The following is a 26,096-nucleotide window of genomic DNA, read 5'->3' on the forward strand; positions in this document are numbered from 1 at the left end:
CTACAATTAAACATAACAAATCTATATTTTTGATTTTTTAATCATTCAATAATAAGTATTTTTAAATATTTCAATTTATTACAATTCTAAATAGCTATAACTTTGTAGTGTTCTCGAAATAAGATAGAATTAATATCAAATTTATCTATATTTAAAATAATATCTTATTATTGGCCATATGTTTTCTCTCTCTCTCTTTTCGGCTATCTCTCTCTTTTCTATTGATATATTAATATATAACATTAAAATTATACATTTAGGCATGGGTTCCATGTTCATAGAATCCGACACTGCGCTTGGTAGAGAATGTTGATAATCAGTTGGCAATCCTCCGTGATAGTGTCATCGTACCATGGGGTACTTGACCGAGGTAGACAGCCCTGGTTTTCTGGAAATCGTCAGTGGTCCGGTGCCATTAAACACGTTATATGTGTATTGCAATTTGATCCCGTAGCGCTGGGTCAGAAAGTAAGTTATACGAATTCCTGGGCATTCGGGTCTCTGCAGGTGGGTCACCAGGGTTTCTTTTTACATTCGGTCTCTTCGGTGTCGTAGCAATTCCTTCTCCGTTTCGTCGTTTGCATAACATCTAAGACCTGTCATACTGAACGTTTCAGAAAGATAATCTTTGCTAATCTTGTTTCGCTAACTTTAGTTACGTATGTAACTAAAATTTCCCTACTTCATCTGTTCGTTTCTTTCGTTTTATGATCGACTAGTCTTCAAACTCAATATCGAGACAAAAATTTCATTTATATTTCGCCAACAACTACTTTTTTTAATCTGAAGTTTTTTTTATTATGTAGTTTATTCAATCAAAAAATTATAATAATTACTTTTATAGGACGTAAATGTACGTGAGCTTTTAAAAGGTGATGCAGGGCATAATGCCAGTTAAAACAAAATCTCGTGTTCCTGAAAATATGGGTATCACAGGTGGTTTGGTAGATGCCAGAGATAAGCAAGTGTTAAAGGAAGCAGTAGAAGCAGTTGTTAACAGCTTTGCTAAGCATACTCAAGGCTATGGAAGAGGTATTACTATTTCTTTTTTTATTCAATATTAAATTTGTTATATATTATTTCATTTTTTCTTATAGTAAATGTGGTAGAAGCTTTGCAAGAGTTTTGGCAAATGAAACAAAGTAGAGGAACAGAGCTAAGAAACGGAGCATTAGTTATTTATGAATCTGTACCTGGTACCAGTCCACCTTATGTATGTTATGTTACTCTCCCTGGCGGATCTTGCTTTGGTAGTTTTCAAAATTGCCCCACTAAAGCTGAAGCTCGTAGATCAGCAGCAAAAATTGCTTTAATGAATTCTGTTTTCAATGAACATCCAGCACGTAAGATAACAGATGATTTCATAGAGAAAGCTGTTGCAGAAGCAAGAGCTAGCTTTGCTAAGCCCTCTGCAACTTCCAACAGTGTTGGCAATCAAACACAGGTATGTTCTTAATTTTGTTCTTTGAGTATATCTATTATTTATGGGAATTATATTAAATGAATTGTTTAATTTTTAGGGAAATGGAGATGAGAAAGAAGATCCAAATACAGGTATAGGTGCATTTCGTTTTATGTTGGAATGCAACCGTGGGAGAACAATGTTAGAATTTCAAGAATTAATGACGGTCTTCCAATTACTTCATTGGAATGGGTCTTTGAAAGCAATGAGAGAAAGGCAATGTAGCAGACAAGAAGTAGTTGCTCATTACAGTCACCGAGCTTTAGATGATGATATGCGTAGTCAAATGGCGCTAGATTGGGTAGCAAGAGAACATGAAAGCGGTGGCGGCGTTGTTGCTATGGAGTTGGCATTGGCTGAAAGAGAACTTGAAGCAGCACGTTTAGCTGGAAGAGAACTTAGATTTCCTAAAGAAAAAAAGGATATATTAATGCTTGCACATGCTCAAGTATGCCCTCAGTGATTTTTACAAAGTGATCGTGCAATTTACATGCAAAAAGAGATACGACACTGGTTTTGCAAAAGCTGGTATTAGGGGAATATTTTTAATGACATACAATGTCACTATATTGTGAAGTGCTTTATTGTTGTCTAGCATTGAGACACATAATCAATTCCGTCCTTTTTATGAAGTATTTTTGGTGATAATAGAATATTAATGGAATTATAAACTTAATGTATTTTTAAGAATACCTTAAACGCGTGACTACTATTCTAAACTGCGATAAAAAAACACGCGCAGGACAAACCATTCAAATCAAAATTAATTATTAATTGTATATAGATATATTTCGATACAAAATCTTGTCTTCCGTTACAACCTTATGTCTCTTTCGCCTCATAATCATAGTATTACATATGTTCGACATATAGCGAGAATGCTTGGTGATGTATTGCTTGCCTGAGGAATATAAAAGAAATATGAATGGTTTTTTATCAAAACATCAATTCATATGTTTATCATTTATGAAATCATCATTCTATGTTATACATTTACATGATATTTACAAAACGGGCAGATTTGCTGTACTTAAGTAGTTATATACATGATATAAATTGTTTTAAAAATATTTTATTACTATTTTTAGATATCGATAAATACATGTTTTAATAAAATCTCATAATTTTAAGCACATGTGTTGTTTAACCCTAATATCAAGGTTGATTAGTAACTTCAGTGACAGCTTCTTTCAAGGATAATTTTGTGCTTTCGGCTTCTGCTTCTTCTTCTTGCATTGGATGAGATAATACCTTGTCTATAATTCCAAATTCCTTTGCCTCAGTAGGACTCATGAAATTATCTCTTTCCATACAACGTTCTGTAAAATTATAATGTACTAAAAACATTTAATTAACATGATTTTACAAATTCACATACCTATTTTTTCCAGGTCTAAGCCTGTATGCTTGACATATAAATGATTGATTTGCTTTTTAAGCTTCAATATTTCTAGGGCTTGTATTTGTATATCAGTAGCTTGGCCAGACACACCTCCTGATGGCTGATGTGTCATAATTCTTGCATTAGGCAATGAATGACGCATACCCTTTGTTCCTGCAGCTAATAATAAACTTGCCATTGAACATGCTTGTCCTACACACCATGTTGCAACAGGAGGTAAAACATATTGCATAGTATCATAAATACCAAGCCCAGCTGTTACACTTCCACCAGGTGAATTAATATACATATGAATTGGATTTTTACTATTTTCTGATTGAAGAAATAAGAGTTGAGCTATCACTACAGAGGACACATTATCTGTAATCTATAAAATGATATAATTTCTTTTATTTTTTACTTAAAAAAATTAATGAGAAATCATAAATTCTAGAAGAGTTTAAATGTAAATGGATTAGAAGGAACAAGGTACACACCGGGCCCATTAAACAAATAATCCTTTCTTTTAAGAGACGTGAGTAAATATCATATGCACGTTCTCCTCTTCCACTCTGTTCTACGACTACAGGTATAAAATTTAGGTACCTACTGCATACTTTCTGACCAGACCCCTGCAAATTTAGAAATATTCAGCCTTAATTATGAAAATGTAATAGTACTACTAGACCAAATTTTTGAAAATTTAAAAACAAAAAATTAAATATTGTCATACTAAAATACTTACAAAAATTTGTAGTAAATTATTTACTTTTTTTAACAACATTTTGATAATTTCACGTTTATTATTTTCATTAAATTCGGATATATATTACTGCAAACAATATTTTACATAACAAACTAATAAGCAGTCTGAGAGATCTTTGTTAAGAAACTAAAGAATAAAACATAACCTAAATAAAAAATTTGTTATTACGATTGATTAAACGACATGAAAAAAGTCTCTTCATTAATACAGTTGCATCATTTGTATCACGGTTAAAATAAGATAATCCAAATACTTCATTTTTCATACTATTGGTTTTGGCTGTTGTAGGTTATATTTTATTTCTTTTAATTTAACTTTCTTTATATAAGGAAATATTTAATATATTTCATTTTTTATATCCAAGTCTCTATTCGAACAAACCAGTTAATCCAGTTACAAAGAATTTTTTTATAAAATGGCTGTCGAAACTAACTTGTCCTAAGTGCAACGTAAACAGGGCATTTCTTTATACAGTGTGTTTTATTCATTTGCATTATGACAAGTATCGTAGAATTGATTAACTGATTGCGCATAAAATATTACGTTTATAATATACGATTAAAATAACTTTATATATATAATTAATTAAAAACATGTGAACGGTCTTTAATGTTTTTGTTATACGCACGGTCGTATATAATTGTGGTTATGTAACGTTAAGTTTGTTGTGTGCATTAATGTAGCCAGTTTAACTAAGGAGAGTACAGCAGAAAAGCGAAGTTTAACATTTAAATAATTTATGAATTATTGCAAATTTCTATTTGTAATATTGTCATCATATGACAGTTTCATTGAAACCCATTGGTTAGTAAAATCGATTTTACTTTATTTCAGTTAAGGTTAACTCTATGTTTGAACGTAGAAATCTTATCTTTTTAAATTATGAAATTTATATATACATGCAAAAATATTTTTACAGAGCAACAATGAATATATATTCATTATTCAGGACTACCTGTCAAACAATAAAATTTATGGCTCCAAAACTATCATCAATGGAACCATTCACAAAAATTATACATCGTAATATGCATCATATATGTGATAAACAATATTCAAATAATTTGTCAAATATGTATATGAACAAAATTAGTTCAATATTACTGCAACCATCACTACCAATGTATAATATCATATGTGGTTTGAAAATGAAGACTGTATTAAAACGAAGATGTAGACATTGCCTATTAATGTGGAAAAATGATAGGGCATACATAAAATGTAAGGTAAAACCAAAGCATAATCAAGTGGAAAGGAAGAAAAAGGAATATAAAACATGGATATTGACATATGCTTCACAAAGTAAAGTAAGGGAATGGTAGAGTATTATATACAAAAGGTAACATTTGAATTGTACTTTAAAATAAAATCATTTTAAGATAAAAATTCATATCTATTTAATTTATATTTCTCATGACAATAAATTTCTCATCGTTATGTGTTTTATATATGACACTGTACATTAATAATATGCAAGTATAATTTTATTTAATTGCCTATATAGTATTTATATTATATTATTTTGAAAATTGTACTTAGCATCTGTACACAGTAGATGCTGAAAAAAATAATATTGTTACTTTTTATTCGTTTTTGTATTATATTATGTTCATTGGTAAAAACTATATCTTACTATAAGGGGGACAGGTAAAAGTACAGATATTACGTAATGTTGTATATGGATGATATTTATTATAATAGCTTGCAAAACCTCTAGGCATTGTGGGCACAAAGGGAAGAATAGTGGAATAACAAACCTGTTAACATATTACTTTACTATTGGAAAATATTTTATAATTATAAGTATATATTTTTAAAAAAACATACCGTATTAGAATTAGTAGGAAAGGTTGGTAAAATTAGTTGACAACCTGTTAATGGTTTACTTGAAGGTGAAGGTGCAGTTTGCATTTTATTATAGTATTATTATAGTATTTATTAGAGTATAATATTAATAATATTATTATGGTATTAATAATATATATAAGTATTAATTTTATTAAATACCCTGTTTATAACAGGCTATTTTAATATTAGAATTTTTTTGATTAATTTTACGTATGATTTTAACAAGTATCCCAAAGTATACACAAAATCAGAAAATTGATCGTCGTGTTTTACCATTGTCATTTGTTTTGAGTTTCATTTTTTATTTAAAATCTGAACTATACAGTCTGTGCTGAATATCATTGTATGATAGATTGTACATAAACAGATTACAATAAAAAAAAAGTAGACACAAATTTTCGTTTTCGACAATATTTTATTATAATATGTATTTTATTTTGTATAATTACATTCATTTTAATTGAAATTAAAAATAAAAAGTTGTCAAAGAAGATATTTTGGTAAGGGAAAAGTAAAGATTATCATGTTTGAATTATTAACATTGATTTCATCCCATTTATCTAGTATTTTACTGTTCGCGATTTCTCTCCATTTGTCTGTATGTACAGAAGAGATTCCACCTGACCAAGCCTGGAAATGTTTTAACATTTTATACAATTTTATCTTTTCATAATTAAAAAAAGGTGTAGAAAGAATATATCATTAGATAAGATTCTGATAGAAACCTTTTCACAATGTAGTGCCCATGCGTAAATCATTTTGTTTTCCATTTTCTTGCATACTTTCTGTAATTTTTTCAAAATCTTTATTGCGTTACTTTTCTGCGATTTTATCATCCAATAATAAGCTTTCAGCAACATATATCTATAGTAATACCAAATATTTCACTTCAGTATTATAATTCAGTCATTTAGAATTGAAGCTGTTAATAAATATTAAAGTATACCTGGGAATTACGATTTCAACAATTTTGCTCATTTTCTTTGTATCTTTAAATATGCTTTTAATCTCCATCATAGTAATAGCTGCATCAGCATTTCGACTATTTAGTTTATGCACTATGCAGATGATGCTTTAATAAATTCCCAAGAATTTTGCAATAAATGCTTTTAAACTTTGAAGTAAAAAGATATATACCATAAAGAATTAGTAGGCCTTCGAGCTTTTTTAAAGCAGTAATTGTTGCTGCAACTATATGTTCATCCATTATGTTAATGCTCTCCACGTTTCTACCGCTCCATACTTTCGCAGCTTCCCATTCTTCAGTTCTAATACACCTTAGAGACAAATGTTACCAATTTTTGTTTTGATGTTAATGATATATTTTTCAGTTTTCTATAAAAATTAAGACGAAAATTTATGAGTAGATACCATAGCCACATTGACGTGAAATATCGTCTTTCTGCTTCTGGATCATGTAAACTGATCATTTGTTCGCCTTCCTGAAGAAAGTACTGTTCACAAGCTTGGAAAGGGAGAATCGTTAATCCAGTATCTAAATGGACATCAGCGCAAAGTGCATAATACCAAGTACGTCCAGATTTGTCAAAATTATGATGAGATATAAACTCTATAATTATATAGAATATTTACGAAATTTTTCAAAGGTATCAACAATTATAATTAGGTAGTTTATTACCTAATTCCCTTAATTGAGTAACTACTTCCGGATGTCGGCAAGAGATCATCAGCAAATGAATTAATCGTGGTAGTACCACCAGCTTCAAGAATGTGGATCCGATCGCACTGGCCATCCTACTACAAATGAAACCGATTTGAATAGCTTTTGAGATCTGTCCCCTTATCCAGCGAGAAAAGAATATTCCTGTGTAAAGTTGGACGATCACATTCAGTTCTTGAGCTTCAAGTGTTTCTCTGCTTTCGTTGCAAATATTGATAGCTCTTTGTTCCAAATATGGAACTATATATCTGTAGAATAGTATAAAAGTTTCGTCATAATATCGAATGTTCGATCATAATCTGAAAATTCTCACCTGTCTTGATACATATGTGCTGTGATTAGCATGTTGGTGAACGATGTACAGAGAATGTATAAATCTTTGTTAGATTCCAAAGCTGCGTTCAAACCCCACATTGCTGCTAAGCGAGCGTGTTTCTTCATCCCTTTAAACTATATAAAACAGTATAAATGTGTTTTACGTTCACATAATTTCTATTCAGTCAATTACCCTGAAGAGTTCGAACATTTGCGCCAAGCATTCTGATAATTGTTTAGTATAATCCACATTGTCTCCTTCGAGACTGTTTAGCAGCTCTGTCTTCTTGGGACATATCAATTTTATTTTTAAGTTCATCAATTGCGTGAGCGAGCTCAGATCGATCATCATTTCTAGCTTTGGAAATCTGTATCCTAAATTTTTCAATGCCATTTTGAGAGATCCTTCGGCCTCGAAAATGGAACCGCTTTCAAGAAAACATTGTCCTTGAAGAGTCTGTATCTTCGCAGTGAGATAGGGTAAAAGAACTATTTCGTCTTCGTTCGATTCGAATAGCTTCAAGTATTAGATGTGTTGGATTACATAAATATTAAACTTTTAAAGCAGAAATTTGTATACCTTCACTAGGACAGTTTCGCTTTCTGATAGAAGCTTTCGAGCTTGAGGTATATTACAATTCATCAAGCAAATTTCTGCAAATTCTAGAAGAGCAGTGAGCGTCTTTTCAATATTCCCTGAAATGTTATGTTTTAATCACGTTATGTTTAATCGTAATTACTAATTGGACGAGTTATGATTAAGAACAATACTTACCAATGCCACGACAATGGTCGAGTATTTGAGTATAGACTGTCATCAGTATCAGTTCACACAGGCAGTTAGAAAAATCTACATCTGAAAACGTTACCGTCGGTTTCCTTTCCACACGTCGAAATAGGTTCAGGCAAGAAAGTAATTCCTTTTTCTCTATTACTTAATGTTATTATCAGTGTTACTCGAGAAGAAATTATCGAAAGTTGATAGGGTTTTTCAAAGCTTTTCAATTTACTTTTTTTGTCTTCCTTGTTAACAGCCTCATCGTCATAATCCAGTTCAAACATTTCATCGATGTCTGTCATTTTTTTCTTTCTATCTTCTTTGTTTGATGTTTTCCCCAATAATTTTGCGAATTGACCCTCTCCGCAAGAAACACAACGTCTTGTATAGTGTTGCAAATATTTCAATGCCTGGTTGTGCAATTCTATCTTCTGATTTTCCGTAAGCAATCTTCATGAATATTTTATTAATATTATGTGATTGTTTTTTTAATATTAATAATTATCTTGTAATTAATTAAATTAGTACTGATAAGTGGTGTTACGAAACATTGACATCTTAAATCTCATCAAGCCGCAGGAAGCATATTTTGGCAAATCTACCAGTTCATCTAAGAAAATACATCTCTGCAGTAGTCAAGTCAAGTCATCAAGTCAATTTACATATATGTGTAACTTTATACATTTCCCTTAACTGCTTTCGTTCTTGATTGCAATTAATACCTGGAATAGTGAGACCAATGCACTTGCAGAATACGTCCATCTCTGAATTAGGATTTCGCATATTTTTTATAAATACTATAGGGCCCGCATTTTTGGAGAAGTCCCCAATTGCACAGCCGAAGACTCGTATTTCAAAGAGTTTCGTAACAGCTAATAAGTCGTACAGTTCTAGATGGTCAGGTAAACATTATCATATCGTAAATAATAAACGTGTTTTACCAAGTCCGATTTCTCTTTTAGCAGTGATGGACATTAAACTTTCTAGCATATGTCTATTCACCGTTTCCCCGATCACTGAAGCACATTTCAAGAGAAGTTGATCAAGAGGTGTCAACGAATCGAAAAGCTTCAATATCATAGCTAACGTAACAAGATATTTCATGTTATTTATCAATATGATATTATTCTGGTGGATTAGTATTTCTTTTTACCATCCATCGTAATTTCAGGATCCACGTCTTCATACATGAAGTTCTCAGCAATGTTACAAATCGCGATTATGGTTTCCTCATTGTCGATACTCAAATGTGGTTTCTTTAGAGTCATCATGTCTTCCTCCAACAACGATATCATGCTGTCCTGAAATAAAGTATTGTTATCATCTCATGTAAAAGATTGGTAAGAACGTACTTTGAAGCTCGCTCTGTACATCTGCCATTTGTCTTTTCGATAATCAGGACTAGATCCGTCTCTTTCCATTACGGTTGAAATAAATCTGATTTTAAATTCCGCGGGATTAGTACTTATTCATAACATTTGTATAAGTATATGTTTTCGAGTAAACCTTTCCAACATAGATACAGGAGGTAACACATAGCCCTTTATATTTGCTTCCCTTTTCGTTATATTTACTATCTCTAAACCACCGACTTGGAGAAGACTCACTAAATAACTCTCGATCCAGCCAGGATTCCCGAAGCTTCTTTCTTGTATCAGTCTTTAGAAAAATTGAGACAAGATCAGTGACAGAATTTTGTCAAATCTGCAAGTTTATTCAATTTACTTTTCCAATTCTGCAGGTAAACCATTTACATTAAGTATCTGACACGCTAAGCCAGCATGGTACCACTTGTCTATCCCAATCAATTCAATTACCTTTTAACGAACAATTCAAGTCTTCATTGTTATTCGATTCATATTCGAAAGAAGCAAATAAATAAGTACCTTCGCTCTGTGCAAAAAATTTAAATATAACGGAAAATCTGTGTTCAATTTCCGACCAATAGTCAGTGCAAAGAATATTTTGTCTCTTTTTGTAAGGACATCGAAGATTTCCAAAGACTCCCGATCGACATATTCCGCATCATCGATGATCACCACCCACAATTCTTCGAAGCAGCCTTTCATTAATTTCAATAGGAACTTTCTTAAAAGCTTTTGTTTGTCCATATCAGTGAGAGCGTTATAACGATGAGTGATAGAGAAATGCACATTGAAGGGTTGATTAAAAACACACAGGTAGTACGTGTGCTTCATTTTGCCCAGTCGTAAAAGCAGTTTGTCTTCGCGCTCTTTTCGCGTAGAAGTGCGGGTGAAACCAAGAGGCATTGAAAATAATAAATGTACCAAGTTGTACGGGGCCTACTCTAAGAGATAAATCACATTTCTTTGCCGTTTACATTTAAATTTCACTCTGTTTCATATTAAAAATATCTTATCGATGAAATGTTAATACTGATGATTATTGATTAAATTCTAAAATTTTATAGCAATTGAAAAGGTCAACCTTGTTATCCCCTGCTTGTAAAGAAATGTAATTATAGCGCGTTTCCACTGGAATGTTTTGCGTAAATTCATCTAATAACCTTGTCTTTCCTATTCGTGGGTCGCCTCTTTGTGGATACGATGGTTGAAAAATGTATATTATTCGATAGAATGTTTTAACTTTAATGGCGAAATAATAAGGATAAGTACTTTATGATAAGTGTATTATATTTTGGTCGTGCGCCACGGTTTTTTTTAGTCCTCTTGGAATATTCTAAGAGTCTCATTAGCATCTTTCTAAAAATTTTAAGTTCCTCGGTTCGGCCAAGTAAAGGATACTTACTGAAAGCTATGTCTGATACAATGTACCTAATGAATTAGACAAGAATTCAATAATCTTGTTCCCAGAATGTTAATATAAAATAAATGTTAATACCAGGAATAGAATTACTTTGGTTGTTCCTGAAATTCATATATCGGTCCGATATTGGTGATTCCTTTTAAGTATCTTGGTTCTTGTAAAATGAAGTGCCTCGCCTCTAAGTGAGAATTGAGGAAACTTTCTCGATCGCAAACCACCTAGCAATTCTTTGTTTTTCCTTTTCCTTCGGTGAATTAATATTTGGTTATACACTAATTCTCACCTTGTCTCTATACGCCACCATAAGCCTCGCAGCCTTGTTCACTGATATTCCAATCACGGTGTATTCTCTCCGTAAAATGTGCCCTACGACTCCACAGTATGTCACTCCCGTTGTCACGCCTACCGTTACAGATTTCACATTTTCTATGGCTATGAGATTCGATCGTAACTTCGACGCGCATCTTAAACCGATTTGCGATTCTAGTTCATGTTTGTCGCCTCGTAAACCGAACACACAAAGGAACATTAAGTCCTTGTCGAAGAGGGACGTCTTGTTCACGCATCCGTGCATCCCATCGACGATCCTTCAGTCGAAAAGTCGTAGGAAGATTGATCGATAAAATAGATCACAGCCCGACGAGAAGGAAATAGGCTTACTTGCACACTAGTTTATAAGCAAAGTTCACTAAGGCAATTAATTGTTTTTTGCCTACGTTGGAAGTGATTACATTGATAAAGAGAATCACCACCTGTCTCATTTCGGTCAGATATTCCAATGGTTCGTCCATTTCGGTAGACCGAATGACTGGTCTCAGCATGTAGCTTCGTAAAGCTTCTTTCAAACAAGCTTGTGCTGCCTTTATAACTTTAGGCCGTACTAAAAACATTATATTTTTAAGCACCGAATTTTTTTTAGAAATATGACAGTCTGTTCTGCTTACAGCTGTAATCGACTTGCTTAAATTTTCCACTCTCGTAAGTCGTACCAGTTATATTCATCATCACCATCTTAGACTCAGGATCCATTCTGGGAATTATCGTCGAATCATAAAAATCCGGCTCATATTCGTTGTCTTCGTCTATGTGAAGTATGAAAGATATATTTTTTTGATTTCATAAAACTTTTACGAAAGACTTGGACGACAAAGATATATTTGAATTTTAACACTACCATCTGTACTGATGATTGATTCGTCAACTTTAGCTTGATACCACATGCTCGTGCAAGATATAATAAGTGTGTGTATACCATCTGGAAGCGTTTCATGGACATATTCGTTTGGATTAGCCCACTGCCAGCTACTAGGAGCCACTAGGATATCGCCTCCTCTAATAAAATTAATATAAAAATTATAAATCACTAACGTAAGATTTCTCTGATTACCGGCAAAGGCCTTCGGCGAATTTCACATCCCACACTGGTGTACCGGTGATAATATAGTGTGACATGGATTCGGGATCTCCGATAGATGTGAAGTATGTCTTTCCAGAAGCAATAGCTAATTTTACTATAAAAAATATTAGAAACCTGTTGTAAATTGCGAATGCTCGAATGTTCAATAATAATAATAATGAGAGATATCTTTTTCTCGTTGAACAAACCCTTAAGAGTCACTCCAACTTCAGTATCATAGGACCCAAAATGTTTCTGAATGATGCAAGCAGTTTGCATCGCTGCTATGGCCAAGTCTCGCATCATCATTCCTTCATGGAGCTTCCACATCACGATAAACGCATCTCCAGAAAATTTCAATACGTCACCATTGTGGGAAAGTATTTCTTGTACCATAGCACCGATGTAACTGTTCAAGGTTTCTGTCAGTTTCGAAGGTCCGCCTTTTCCGGTTTTAGTGTATTTCTCAGCGAGGTCTGTAAAACCTTTATCAGGAATATCTTTACGTTATTAACTGCTTGATTATTAATCCAAATTTTATATTCACATGTTTCTGCAAATTTTTTTTTTTATTTAGAATGGAATCGTCTTCGTGTTATACCTGATATGTCACCAAGCATTAAAGTAGTGTAATACATTCTGGTATTATAATCGTCATAGTGATCCAGAATTTCATCCGGACACATCGAAGCGAATATTTTCGTGTGATGCTCGAGTCTTAATTGCTCTGATTTTAACTCACTCTCCTCGGAATGGTCCACGAATTTCCTTTTTAGCGTGAACACTTGGATATATGTTAATTACTTTTTAGACTTTATTAAAATACTTATTTAATAATATTAAATTCTAATTACATTAACTTACCATCTATGTTTAGTTTTTTACGAATTTCTCTTCGCGCAATTCTAGCAGGATTGTACACAATTTGGTTATTCATATTTTATCCCTAACAAAATGTATTCTGATTTAATTTTTTATTTATAGGTTTGATTTATTAGAAGAAATAACGTTACCCTAAGCGATCTTCTTTTATTGGGCAACTTCAGTACAGTCACAGATTTATATTATATTCTCCATCACTACTTTGATTCTTTAAATTTATGTCCTCATTTATCAAAGTGGCTGCTATATCGTAATAGACTCGCCTATTACAAGGTTTAAGAGATATAATGCTACTTTGTTTTCTTTCATAAGTGTATTTATTCAATTCAATGCCAGGTCTATAATCAAAGTCTCGGAGTAGGGGGTCAGCGTTTAACAATGAATACACTTCCCGTGACAATAGACAATATGTGTTTATTTAATAGTCTCGCTATATAGATACTTAATATGACTTGTCGTTCTAACAGATCGCTGCCTACAACGTGACGGCCGAATTTTATTGTGCCTGGCCCTACTAGTTCCTTATTGTGCTTGAATCTATGATGGGTCGACGTCATTTTTGGTTTACTTAATTACATCTTTCTCTCTTTCTTTCTCTCTCTCTCTATTTTTCTTTCTTTCCCTTTCTCTCTTTCTTTTTCTCTTCCTTTCTCTCTCTCTCTTTCTCTCTCTCTCTCTCTCTCTTTCGTTCATTCCTCACACCGTCGGCTGCCAACTGACAAATTGGATTATACTCGCTATTTCTTTAAGACGTCGCGACACACGAAATCGAGTTTCACGAATGTAGGAATTCCTTTTTGCGTGATCTCTAAGAAATTAATTACTTCTTCCCTATTGATCTGTTTCTTTTTCTCCGTGTTTCTTTTTTTTTTCCATGCTGTTTTCACGCAACACATATTAATGTCTGTAACATGATCGATGAACACATTAGTCTTACGTTGTGTGTATGACGTAGTTATCTCTTTGAAAATGTAGATTTATCATTTTTACAAGTGATACGTACACGTAAAACGAAATAGCAATATCATTACATGTATATAGTTTTGTAAACGATTACCATTAATCAGCAACTACACTGCTTACTCGTGAAAGATAAAGAAAGGAAATTATATGTACAGATTTCTTCGCAATCGATATGTCGACTTCGACGCCGTTCATCTATTGAGATACCAAAAGGACAATGTTACAAAATTTCACCAACTGCAAATCTGTGTTGTGTGTGTAGTTACCGGTTAATCGGTATTTTCCCTAAATAATACAGGAATTATTGGGAAATGAACGCTGCAACAACCGCAAAAAGTTTTCTTAGTCGATTTTTCCCACGATGTATTATGTTTGCGTTTCGTTTTTATACGTGACACTGCTTGAAACGTTAGTCAAGGGACCTCGATCTAATCGAGTGTCGCGATATTATTTCATCTTGAATGCGTTACATCGATTAAACGCGCATGCGATTAATTGTACATCGACGGCGGATACATTAAAAAAAATGTCTTTTTTTTTTTGTTCTTTACGTTTCCCTAGTACAGCGACGAATCCATGTAAATTCATGCGCTGTTTGCCCGTTACTTCATTCTTTTCTTTCTTTTTTTTTTTTTTTTATTGGAAAAATCCTCTTCGTCTGCGATGGAGACTCGGGAGATTCAACGAAAACAACGTATACGTGCCCACCCCGCGGTAACATATATGTTTGTATATATTAATAGTCATATTTATATATGGTGCTTCGATCTTTGATATAATGTATACGCCGGTTCGCATAGGCAAGTATACGCGAGTCCTTTGAAACCAGCTTACGAAAAGCTATACCGAAAAATGTCTTCAGTTTTTCATATCCTTCAGGAAAACCTTCGAATTCTCGTTCTTAATAGATATACTAATTGTAAATTGTTTGAACTTTGGTTAGATGGTTCGTGTAAAAGCGTTTTGAGGCATGAACGTGTAGAATTTCCTTGCCTATGCTTTATCATTTTTTGGTCGCTTTACGTTATTCAGTGCCTTTATAGCGTTTTAGAATGTGCAAAAAACGACGTCTCGCACGCAGAACGAAGGCTAACGGGCCATGACACCTTTTTGAAGCGGTGTAACGGAGAAATTCAGACAGACGGGAACGCGCGCAAGAGATTTTTCATTCCACATTTTACACTGTTTTTTTTTTCTTTTTTCTTGCTTTTTACGACAAACGTGACTCGTTATATAATGGCACACAGCATGGCAGTTGCAACAATGTACTTCAATAAACGGTTTACTTTTTTTCTTCTTTTTTTTTAAATAACTTATATTAGCTTACTCGATAAACTTATTCTAGCCTCGTCGTTTTTCTCTTATCCCAGGGCGATCCGTGTCGATCGAGGACTCCTATCACGTGCTCGAGAGAAACAAACGCAGAAAGAAATGGCACTACGAAAGGATCCCTCGATCCCTGTCGATCATCGGTTCGCTCGGTTAATTAAGCGTCGTATAGACTAGGCTTAACACGACTCGTCTCGTTCTCACCGGTGTTTCTCGCTCGTTTCACTCGTCTCTCACGTGTTTATTTCACACTCACGCATTATTATCGTTCTCTTAGGTATGTACACACGGTCGAAAATCGTATTGCGTGTTTTAATTAATGATCGAACTCGAACGTTAATCGGCGTTCGATACTCGATTCCCTTCACCGTTTCGCTGCATCGCCGTAGTTTTCTTTTTACTTCATTTTCGTTTCCCCTTTCCCTCTCATTTTACTTCTCGCATCCTCTCTGTCGCTGATATCAGCTGTTTTTCGCTTAACGATTAAACACGTAGAAATTGGAGAATAAAAAAAGGGGGCGGGAGGAGCGACGCCGTCGCAGCGTTGTTTCCCGTGAGATTCGCGGCCTGCATTTATTTTTCTGATAATTATTTTGCCAATTGCGCAACCCACTGGCAAGGAAATCGATCGAAATTTTTTTATCGGTGAAATTTTTAATAGATATATGGCCGCGATTCCAACGCGAGTCGATTACGCCGCAACGACTTTCCTTACGCAATATTCACATAAAAACGTTTTTTCATCGTAGATATTAAACAGTCGAGTCGAAAAATAATATCGAGACGGCCTCGTTCACGTGCTCACACGATACTCGCTCTCCTCGCGTTGCATTTTCGCTCGTGTTCCACGGAACAGTCTCAGCTTAGGATCACTCGAGTGCGGCACGAACGATTCAAGCTGCAGGGCTGGTAGGTAGCCCTGCTCGCTCAGATTCTTGTCCTATAGCAATTCCTCGCTGGGCAATCTGTCGATCCGTTACTTGGTTTCAAGAAACCCTTAAGTTTCTATTTCCTACTTTTAGAAACATAGATTTTAATGTAGTTAATTATGAGTTCTAAAGATTCGTATCGCCTAACGAGCTATCAAGTTGTATGATTTCGAAGTTTGGCCATCTTTCATTCAAGTAGAGTATACGTTTCTAAGAATAATCTAAAAGGAATTATTAAATTTGTCCTAGCGTTTCCAAATAAAGGGTTAGTTTCATCTTGTTACTGATTCCTCTTTCAAGTTCGAAGATGGGAGAAAGTAACGAAACTCGCTCTTCCTAGTATTCGTATTTGAAGCCGCATTTCGTTATACGTCGTTTTTAAAGAGATTTTAATAGCGTTAATCGTATTATTAGCGAGAATCCCGACGCACTGGTCGAGAAATTCTGCTCGTCACATTCGTCAGTCGTTCTTTTTATATCTTTCGTTAAATACTCAATGTATCTCGGAGGACAGACTATTTTTAAATAGAACGTTGTAATATCGAAGCTTTTCGCCGCATTCGCCTGTTCATTTATTCGTTAAACAGTCTTAAAATTCAAGATAATTAATCAATTATTAAAGCGGGATTACATCCTACGGTTACAAACTTTTTTAAAATCTCTAATAAAGACGATACGATGATAAATGTCAAAGTGATTGCTTTATTACTGATTGAAGTGATTAGTTTAATATTTCGGACAATAAAGAGTGCCAGTAAGAAGATCTTTAAGATTTGAAAACTTGCTCTCAGGCCATCTCAATTCTCGAGCGATCGAAAGAAAGACTTCTTTTATTTGTTTGCTCACCAATACACACACATACAGACACGCATACACACACACATGCATACAAAACGCAGTCATTCCACGTTAACAATTGTGTCAATTAACGATAATATTAATTTTTTTTCTGCTTAGCTATATATATATATTATTATTATTATATATATATATATATATAATATGTATAATGTAACACGATGATATAGGCTTGATATGACGGTGGCACACGTTTACTAACCTTTATTCCTTTTCTTCTCTCTTTTCCTGTCCTTCTCTCGACTCGATAATTCGGAGAACATAGATCAGAACCGAAGAACGAAAACCCTCTGAAATAATCTCGAGCTATCGTTATGTAAGAGCTTCGAATAAGAATATTTCGCGCTTAGAAAATTAGGATTCACAGAAACGAAGTAGATCAGGTAAGAAGTAAGTGTCTTTGATTATCATTATTGGTTGGCTTGGTCAGTTTCGTCGTCGTTCGATTGTCTGGATTAAATTTCCCTTAGAATGTCTCAACAAATTTTACCAGAGAGTCTTCGCCCTCGCTTATTTTTTAAAGAAATTTTAACGTTTACCTTTCATCATGTTCGTTGAATTGTTCCATTTCGATCGAATATAATTTAAAGAATTAAAAAACTACGATTCTGCCAGCGTCTAATGAGTAAGAGCGCCGACGATTTTAACGGACGCATAGGAAACGAATTAAGAGACTGCGTGCTCCATACGCTAGTCTTACGCTATTTAATAACGCTCGAGCCGAGAGGGAAAGTAGGATATTCCTCCGACTGGATGCAAGTCGGTGACCAAAATTCCAACGCCGTTTTTCCGATTGCACAGGGCAGAGAAGCCGTTCGATGAGGTATTGCTGCGCGTTTAATTCTCGCTTATAATGTCGTTCTCGACGATTGTCTGCCCTGTTTACGATCCGATGCCCATCGATTCCAACGTGATCTAGCTTCTAGGTCAGTAGAATTCGCGCGAGTGTTAAGTCTTTCGAAAGGATGGTTCGTTTTGTTTGAAAGGTTCGCGTCAGAGATCGAACGGGAAAAAGGTATGTCGTGTATTAGCAACGAGAAAGAGCGTTTTATCGACGAATCAAAGAGAGCATCTTTTTAAAGTATTAACGATAAAATTTTACACTTTCAACATGTCACTTAACTCTTCGTACGGCAGACACGACGATATATGTATACTTCATTTATATATAATATGTATACGCGGCGAGCGGACACTGGACGAAAAATGCGCCGTTCGTATTTTTAATCATTCATGAAATTTCCTTTCCCCTCGAAGCTCGAAACGACGAACTTCATCCATGTGATAGCTCGCAGATTTTTCGTTCAATTCGCAACACGATGGCCTGGGATGTTCGACTCGAAGAAAGAATCGCACGTTCGCAGCGAAACGTTTCACTTATCGTCCGTCTCTATCGGCTTGGTTAACGCATTAACGCTTTTTCTAGCGAAGATTTTACACGGTTTCGTTGGACGTGCTCTTGCTTCCTTTGCTGGTCGCGTGTCCCTTCGTTCACGCGCGAAATCGCGGCCCGGTATACAATAATCATGCATCTGGCGTTAGCATTCGTAGGTTAGACTGTGTTAAATGCTCGACAAATTCGTTTAACGAGATATAACTATGTGTACACATAATACAGGTAACTCTAGACTAGCTGTATGCTTGGGAATGGGTACAGAACCAGCGGGGACCACAAGTGGGCGCGCTATTTTTTTTTTTTGTCATCATGAGCAGGGCTATCGGAGAAACATCGACACACGACTATGTACAAACGACTCGTTTCTAGTTTCTCTGTCCTTTTTAGTGCCTCGGGTTTTATACTCCTTTCTTAGTTCTCCTGTTCAGTGCTGTACCAAATAAGTCGCTGAAAATTCTTACTCGCTGCATGCCGAGAAAAAATACTCTCTCGAGAACGGATCCTGCGAAATTGTGACGATCGCGACGATTATCATAACGCGTTACGAACACACGGACGACGTACGCTCGCGTCCAACAACTTCGGTCCATCGTTTTCTCGTCGAACGTAGTTTATGATAATCATCGGGGATCATCGAGTTGACTACCTGAATTCACGAAGGGCTTAGTGCCTCGACTTCGTTCCGGAAACAGTGACTTTAACCGGTGTCTCTTCGACACGCGTCCCTTCTTCAAAAAAAGGGCACGCCTCTGATCTCCTTCCTTCGTCTAGACAATCGTTGTAGCCCTACATGTGTCCTGGATGCGTTTTTCGACGACGCACGAAGAAAACGCTCGATGATTTCGTACCAATTGTATATTTGCTTTGGTTTCGTGGATGCGATCGAGCATTATTTTTGGAACTAGTAGTACAGAATAATAAATGGTAATAGTGGTTCGTTTTAACAATTTTTCGATAGAAGATAGAGTCTGAAGTAAAATCGACGCGTTTCATTCGATCAACACACCGTTAGGCTTTCTATTTGAAGCTCGATTAGATATCGGTGCAACTTGCTTTCATATAGACTATTTTCAGAGAAAAACTTATTTTTAAAGGAGCGATAGTCATTTTTATTCGATGCTCCTTTTAACTGGTTTGAGAAGAAAAGAAAAGAAAATTAAATAATTAAGCCATAACGTTAGCTTAAACTGATGAACTTTGAAGAGTTGCAACAATATCTAAAAGACGTAGAAGACGAAACAGTGTAAAGAAGAATAAGTATAAACTGGAGGGATCCAGATTTTTGTAAAACAAATCGTAAACATACTTCACACGAAATTGCTATAAATGCTCTAAATCTCATCTATAGATATACGTATCTACTCGTGACTATTTACACGTGTAAAGATCTCATAACAATATTCAATAAATATCGTTCTATCGGTCGACGAACGAAGGCTTTCCAACAATTTCCATAAATATTTGCACGACTGTCAACATAAAATAGACGAATAAATGGGGCTGAGAAACTATATGGAAGTCGTTCATGCGTTAACAGTTCTCTAAACGCATTACCATAATCGTAGCTCGGTTAACATACCAATGACGCATTTATAATAGTATTCTACAACTGTATACATACGTTCGTAGAGTAATTCACGATTAATATGTACATTACACCCTCTGTAACGATGCCATAAATTATCTATCACACGATACACACGTAGTCCAGTCGATGAAAGTTTTGATTCTACGAACCTAGAAGAAAATCTCTCGTTTAACTCGTGCTCGATTTTTCACGATCAATATTTTCTACAGGTTGTCTACAGCGTTGAAGATTCGGAACGATAGATCTACGAATCCTCCGATGGGAGAGAAAAGTGCGTTTTTTTCGTGCGTCCGAATTTTCTTTTACTTCGTTCTTCCTCTGTTTCTTTTTTCGTTTTTTAATCTTTGCATCGCAAGATCATCGAGCATGCACGAAACGTTCGTTTATTGTCATCTTGAAAGCTAATCAGCGCCACGACTCGAATTTCCCTTTCAGTCGCCCTCGTGTATTCCATTAAACCTCGAAACAATATCGGCCCATTCGCATACGTCATTGCTTCAATGGAAGTTCGCAGGTTATCGCTCGTACTGCGTATTTTATTTTCGTTCTTAACTATATCTTCGATCTAACTATATCTTCTGTTCCGTTCTTTTTTATTTTCTTTTGTTTTTTACTCGTTCGTTACTATCTTTTTATTTTCGGTTTCCTTCAACTAGAGTTCTAGCGTTCGTTATACAACGACGATCTTTGGACACCGTGACGTAAAATCCAAAAAAATAGAAAGGAGTGAAACTGTTCGTATGCTCGTTTTCTCTTTCGATCGATTGCTCTTTTCTGCGGCAGTGGGAAAATATTAATGACAGAAGGGGGTACGATGCTCGCAGAGTTGATCGACAAGTAACTTCCTATAGCTTTAAATTCGTTTCTCCTAATTATTAACGGACAAGTATACGTCAAGTTTTTTAAATTAATATCGAAAGGGTGATTCTATTTTCCTTTACTGTCTGTCTTTTCTCTTTGATATTCAAATTATAGTCACCTGTCCAAAGGATGAAATACGTTCTGCTACCCTTACGTCGTGTTAACCTTCTCTAATATCATTTTATTTCTATATAGAGCAAAAATGATAAAAATCTAAGTCCGAACGAAACTCGACGTCGTAATTATAAAAAAATTAATGTCAACCAATAAACAAACGTATATTATTCGTATCAGAAACAGAGCATCCACGGATGATTCTGGGACATGCAATCAACTCATCTACTGGAAAACTACCTAAATACTATCGTAACAAGTGTAGCCGATCTTCCATTGACGCCCTGTTTCGTTTTATCGTTTAATGAGCAAACTCCTCTGAAAAAATCCGTTGAGCTTCGTAAAACATAACTTCTGCACTTTGACGCATCGCTCGCTACATCGAAACGATACAAATTACGAACACGCGCGTTCTTTTTAGTGACGCTTCCGATCGATCGAACATGTTATTTCGTCGATCGATCTTGCCTTATATTCTGGAAAATCCAGGCAAAAGTGTAGCCACGTATAATTTAATTCGATAAAACTGATCGTGAGCTACCAGTGCCCCATTGAACGATCCTCCTTGGCCGATTCCTTGGAATTGTAGCAAGGGCAACGTGGACGATGGTACTGTGGATGAAAGTGATGGATGACGATAATGATGATTATGATGATCGTGATGATAATAAATGATGAATGATGAACGACACGGGGATGCTGTCTGTTGTATTGTCGCTGTCGATGTCGATGAGGTATCTTGGTTGCCTGTTTGCCGATTTTTTGCTTTTTCTCTAAGGCTCTAGAAATGCTCTAGATGGCTTCTACGGTTGCGTGTGTGTGTGCACGTGACAACATCGAAGAAACGAAGAAGATCGATAGCGTTTCCGCTTTCTACATTCGTTACGATTGTACGTGGCCTGGTCTACTTATCTGCTATCCTGTTGGTGGCTCTTGCCCGCCAGCTCTCGTTTGCTTCTCGATTCCAATTCCTTCGATGTCTTCTTTCTGCGGGGAAATAACGCGACAACTTCGTGGAGAATCCTTCTACAGTGTTCTTGGGTTAACGTTTCGGTAATTCTAACTACGGTAATTTAGGCACTCTTGTTTTCACTTCTATCGGCTACTATGACGATGAACTTGTGCTATCGTGTTTATCAAACTATGTGAAGTAACTAATAATAAAAAGAAACTCACGAATCAGCACAACTGTCGCCGTTCGTCGTAGCCGGTCTTGGGGAATTTGAATCACTGCGACGACCGTTCGATGTTCCTTCTTCGTCGTCGTCGGATGTTTCCAAAATCTTCGTGAGTAGTTGTAGCGTTCCCTCTGAACAAAATGGGCTAGATTCCACCGATAATTCGATGCTTTCTTCATCCTACAACACAAATTTTCATCCCTCGTTGAAAATACACCTTTTTTTATTCCAATCAGTCATCAAGATCTAGAAAGTACCTCTTTCTTCAACTTCTCCAATAATCTCTTCTTATCTGCTTTCAGTTGATCCGCTTGCTCGGATTGAGCAACAGTTTTTAGCCCTGAAAGTTCTAGCAGAGCCAAGTGTGCGTCTTTCTCGGAGACTGCTGCTTTCAGAGCTTCTCGTCTGTCGACAAAATAATTGTATAAAGACCGTTAATAAGAACACGTCGCTTTTCGAAATTGCTTACTTCATTTGACGAAGGTCTTCGAGTTGCATGGTTCTCTCTTCGGTAAAACTTCTAAGTTTCTTCTCGTATTTGTGCAGTTTCGAAAGAAGGGGTTGACAAGTAATGCACTTTAACGCTGAAGCGGATTGCATCGAGGCAATTCTTTGTTCCAGCTTAGCTATCTGGAAGAGCAAAAAAAAACAAATTACGATCATGATTTATTTTTACAAAGCGCTTCACTCAAATGCCTTAGTCTTCTTTACCCTTTGAAGAGCTTCCTTCTTCATTTTCTCCTCGTTTTGTAATTTTCTTTCGCTGTCGCTTGTAATGACAACGCTTTCGCGAAGAGCTTCGCTGAGCTCCTCGATCCTGTTCCTTTTCTCCGTCAATTCTTTCGAAAATTGTCGTTCCTTGTCTTCCTTCTCCTTGATCACATTTACCAGTTCCTCAATTTGCTCCAAATCGATCCTTTCGCTGAAGGCTCTTTCGAGAGAGTCTACTTCATCCTCCAATTGTTGAATCCTCTCATCCCTCACTCTGATTTCTTCCTTTAGAACCCCGATATCGTCGTATTCACTTAGTTCTTTTTTCAGAGTAGCTACCTGTTTTTCGAGTTTCGTTATTTCTTCCTTATTTTCGACGATCTGCTGTTCGCATTCCTGAACCTTGTTATTCTTCTCAAATATGGCAAGCTCCATCTTCCTCATCTTTTGTTCCGTTTCAAGCACCTCTGCGCATTGGATCGCTTGAGCGCAAGGAGGATCGTCTGGTTTCATAGTCGCCCCTTCCTCTTCATGGTCCTTTTGTGTTTCTTTTCCTGCGAATTGGAACTCGGTTAATAATTGACTGTGATTATTAAACCAGGATTGAGGACGTTCAGAAAAGACAAAGAACGAAGGATCAGGATTAATATTAGGATTTTGAAACAATCTTACCTCGATGGTTTTCTTCGACTTTCAACAGTTCCTTTTCCAAATACCCAACTCGACTTTGCAACTGATCGATTCTGCACTCACGATCTTGTAACTTTCTTTTCAACACATCCACGTTGTGCTTCCTCACGTACTCTTCTAACTGCGTGACCATCTCTTCCAATTCGATAACTCTTTCCTGATTGATTCTAGATTCTCTATTCTCGCCGTTCTTTTGAATCCACCTCTCCAATTCCTGAATTCGTCTATTCCCAGCGGTCACTTGACAACGAAGATCATGCAGCTCTTTTACATCGGGATTCTGCTTCAGAAAGTCCTCGAACTCAGCCACAGTGTCCTCCAGTTCCTCTATTCTTCTCGATTTCCTCTCGATTACAACCTCTAGATCTCGTACGCTTTCGGTGTCTGCGTGTTCCCTGAGGAAATTCTCCAGGGACTCCATTTCTTGCTCCAACTCAACGATTCGTCGGTTCTTCGTATCAATTTCTAATTTCCAGGTCTCGTCGTTATCTTGTACTTTAGGTTCGTTGTCTTTGCATTTTTTTGATTCCACCCTCGAACACTTGAGGGTTTTTATTTCGTCTTCCAGCTGCGATATGCGTTCGTTCTTCACCTCCATCTCCTTCCTCCAGGTCTCCTTCTCTTCCGTTAGTTCATCCGTCAATTTCAAGTTTTGGGTGCATTCGTTGTCACTGTTCTTCACGCTTTTACAGACTGCCAGTTGATCCTTCAGTTCGGCAATTTTTTGGTTCTTCAGTTCCAACTCCTTCTTCCAGCTCTCGTTATCCTCCAAACTAAAGTTCTTAGCGTCCTTCATCTTCTTCGAACAAGCAAATTGCTCCTTTAGCAATTTCTCCAGGGAGGATGCCTTCAGTTCTAGTTCCGATATTCGCCGGTCTTTCGTTTCCAGCTCCATTTTCTTAGATTCCTCGCGTTCCCTGGCGTTTTGGAGAGCGGTTCCAGAGGTTTCTGGCTGTTGTGTGCGTGCATCGGTGCGCGTGGACGTTGCGACAGGCGTTGTGGTGCGTGTGCGAAGGCAACGGGTGTGAACGTAAAGAAAAATTGAACGAAAAGGGTAGGTGAACGGTCGTAGGGGAGTTGGGTAAAAACACGGTGATTTTTGACCCGTGTTTATCGAAATGTTTCGTACTGCACGACGTAAGGGTGCGTCTCCGAATGGCTGCGAACGTGCCATTTGACTTCCTCTCTCTCTCTCTCGTTCTCTCTAGTGATCTCTCTCGTTCTTTTTCTCCTCTCTCGGTTTTTTCTTATTTCTTTCCTTTTTTTCTATCTCGTCGCTTTCGTCGAAGCCATCGTCTCTCATGGCATGACGATGTGGAAGGTCAGCCTCTGAAAGATCTCTCCTCTGTTTCTTTTAATTTCTCTGCTCGCCGTTCTCTGCCTCGGCCTTACACCATTCACATGCTTTCTTTTTATGTATATATTTATATTTATATATCTACATACGTATATCTCTGTCGTGTACGTGTATATACACATGTACAGTACATGCGTTTGTCCATTCTCCAGCGTGATATGTATATACATATATTCATGTTACATATATATGTACATACACGATCGCATCGTTAATAATTAATTAACATTAATCGCTCGCTCTCTCATCACCTTTACATTAATATTTATATTTATATATATATATCTATATTTATTGTTATTATCGTCAATATCTTCCCGCTATCAATTATTAAATATGTTAACAATGGTCGCAGCGTTACGTAAAATAATTATATATCTTGACAAGTGTGTTTGTCAATGGCGAATCAGTACGATCTCCTTTCGTTCGATTAGTTTCGTATAATAAGTTCGTGTACTTGTAAAGTTCGCTTAATATGCAAATTGTACTAAAAAGAACGGAGAAGGCGTCCCCAACGAAAATCGACCTTAGAACAAGCTTTTTAGGAATCCGGTGGGACCCGCCTGTATTTTTTATATATTTTTGTCAGTTTTATTTTGTCCCGTGATTTCCGTGTTCGGTTTCGAGAGATTTTTTTTTTGTTTTTTTTTTCAATTCGTCATTCGGAAACGCAAGTTCGTTTCGCACGAAAACAGATCGAAATGTATGGACACGGGCCACAATATGTAAACAATAATGGACGATCAAATACAGAGAAAAAACAACCAGGACGATCAAGCAAGCAAACACACAGATCGTAACGTGTACGTGCCGTGTCCAGGGTCAG

At 36.0% G+C, this 26,096-nt stretch overlaps 4 protein-coding genes across 12 annotated transcripts in view; 1 reads left to right on the top strand and 3 right to left on the bottom strand.

Annotated features, from left to right (window-relative positions):
• The first annotated feature begins 311 nt into the window (after window positions 1-311).
• LOC117230352 (protein limb expression 1 homolog) lies at window positions 312-2,410 on the top strand. 2 transcript variants are annotated; one of them, XM_033487729.1, is made up of 4 exons: window positions 312-468; window positions 845-1,032; window positions 1,098-1,444; window positions 1,521-2,410. In XM_033487729.1, the coding sequence occupies exons 2-4, from the start codon at window positions 876-878 to the stop codon at window positions 1,923-1,925; spliced, it is 909 nt and encodes a 302-aa protein (XP_033343620.1). In that variant the 5' UTR covers window positions 312-468; window positions 845-875; the 3' UTR covers window positions 1,926-2,410. The 2 variants fall into 2 exon arrangements, with proteins under 2 accessions (XP_033343620.1, XP_033343619.1); XM_033487728.1 differs by having other exon boundaries at window positions 328-507.
• A 104-nt stretch (window positions 2,411-2,514) lies between these two features.
• On the bottom strand, window positions 2,515-4,399 carry LOC117230353 (ATP-dependent Clp protease proteolytic subunit). 2 transcript variants are annotated; one of them, XM_033487730.1, is made up of 5 exons: window positions 4,043-4,399; window positions 3,589-3,675; window positions 3,341-3,475; window positions 2,841-3,231; window positions 2,515-2,781 (listed from the first exon to the last, which is right to left on the bottom strand). In XM_033487730.1, the coding sequence occupies exons 2-5, from the start codon at window positions 3,625-3,627 to the stop codon at window positions 2,618-2,620; spliced, it is 729 nt and encodes a 242-aa protein (XP_033343621.1). In that variant the 5' UTR covers window positions 3,628-3,675; window positions 4,043-4,399; the 3' UTR covers window positions 2,515-2,617. The 2 variants fall into 2 exon arrangements, with proteins under 2 accessions (XP_033343621.1, XP_033343622.1); XM_033487731.1 differs by having other exon boundaries at window positions 2,841-3,023; window positions 3,111-3,231; window positions 3,589-4,399.
• A 1,360-nt stretch (window positions 4,400-5,759) lies between these two features.
• LOC117243551 (adenylate cyclase type 10-like) lies at window positions 5,760-21,194 on the bottom strand. The gene is made up of 23 exons (XM_033511151.1): window positions 13,016-21,194; window positions 12,624-12,899; window positions 12,406-12,529; window positions 12,202-12,350; window positions 11,679-11,898; window positions 11,302-11,605; window positions 11,109-11,236; window positions 10,868-11,026; window positions 10,680-10,785; window positions 10,118-10,534; window positions 9,957-10,048; window positions 9,767-9,890; window positions 9,385-9,532; window positions 8,954-9,103; window positions 8,034-8,149; window positions 7,647-7,970; window positions 7,452-7,588; window positions 7,097-7,386; window positions 6,829-7,027; window positions 6,595-6,734; window positions 6,404-6,515; window positions 6,183-6,321; window positions 5,760-6,087 (listed from the first exon to the last, which is right to left on the bottom strand). The coding sequence occupies exons 1-23, from the start codon at window positions 13,098-13,100 to the stop codon at window positions 5,941-5,943; spliced, it is 4,086 nt and encodes a 1,361-aa protein (XP_033367042.1). The 5' UTR covers window positions 13,101-21,194; the 3' UTR covers window positions 5,760-5,940.
• Window positions 21,195-22,100: 906 nt separating this feature from the next.
• Window positions 22,101-26,096, bottom strand: part of LOC117230340 (trichohyalin) — a 60,242-nt gene continuing 56,246 nt past the window's right edge. For 6 of the 7 annotated variants that reach the window (XM_033487677.1, XM_033487679.1, XM_033487681.1 and 3 more), the window contains 6 exons: window positions 23,896-24,865; window positions 23,224-23,777; window positions 22,982-23,142; window positions 22,770-22,917; window positions 22,511-22,692; window positions 22,101-22,321 (listed from right to left, as the gene is read on the bottom strand). In XM_033487677.1, coding sequence (XP_033343568.1) covers window positions 22,243-22,321; window positions 22,511-22,692; window positions 22,770-22,917; window positions 22,982-23,142; window positions 23,224-23,777; window positions 23,896-24,865 — 2,094 coding nt within the window. In that variant the 3' untranslated portion in view covers window positions 22,101-22,242. The remainder of the gene's footprint in view (window positions 22,322-22,510; window positions 22,693-22,769; window positions 22,918-22,981; window positions 23,143-23,223; window positions 23,778-23,895; window positions 24,866-26,096) is intronic. The other variant, XM_033487682.1, reaches the window with a different exon arrangement.

Source organism: Bombus vosnesenskii, unplaced genomic scaffold (genome assembly GCF_011952255.1).
Source record: "Bombus vosnesenskii isolate JDL3184/JDL3185 unplaced genomic scaffold, Bvos_JDL3184-5_v1.1 scf7180000013266, whole genome shotgun sequence".
Taxonomy (NCBI): Eukaryota; Metazoa; Arthropoda; class Insecta; order Hymenoptera; family Apidae; genus Bombus; species Bombus vosnesenskii.

Excerpts from the sequence above, each read along its gene's own strand:
- LOC117243551 (XM_033511151.1), bottom strand. The coding sequence starts at position 13,100 with ATGTGTCCGGATGAAATTCTGGATCACTATGACGATTATAATACCAGA. Across the intron at positions 11,606-11,678 it reads GCTTATAAACTAGTGTGCAA|GATCGTCGATGGGATGCACG; the intron begins GTAAGCCTATTT and ends TTTCGACTGAAG. Across the intron at positions 10,535-10,679 it reads TACAAGCAGGGGATAACAAG|GCCCCGTACAACTTGGTACA; the intron begins GTTGACCTTTTC and ends CTCTTAGAGTAG.
- LOC117230352 (XM_033487729.1), top strand. The coding sequence starts at position 876 with ATGCAGGGCATAATGCCAGTTAAAACAAAATCTCGTGTTCCTGAAAAT. Across the intron at positions 1,033-1,097 it reads TACTCAAGGCTATGGAAGAG|TAAATGTGGTAGAAGCTTTG; the intron begins GTATTACTATTT and ends TTTTTCTTATAG. Across the intron at positions 1,445-1,520 it reads GTGTTGGCAATCAAACACAG|GGAAATGGAGATGAGAAAGA; the intron begins GTATGTTCTTAA and ends TTTAATTTTTAG.
- LOC117230353 (XM_033487730.1), bottom strand. The coding sequence starts at position 3,627 with ATGTTGTTAAAAAAAGTAAATAATTTACTACAAATTTTT. Across the intron at positions 3,476-3,588 it reads ATAATTTACTACAAATTTTT|GGGTCTGGTCAGAAAGTATG; the intron begins GTAAGTATTTTA and ends CTAAATTTGCAG. Across the intron at positions 2,782-2,840 it reads CTTAGACCTGGAAAAAATAG|AACGTTGTATGGAAAGAGAT; the intron begins GTATGTGAATTT and ends ATAATTTTACAG.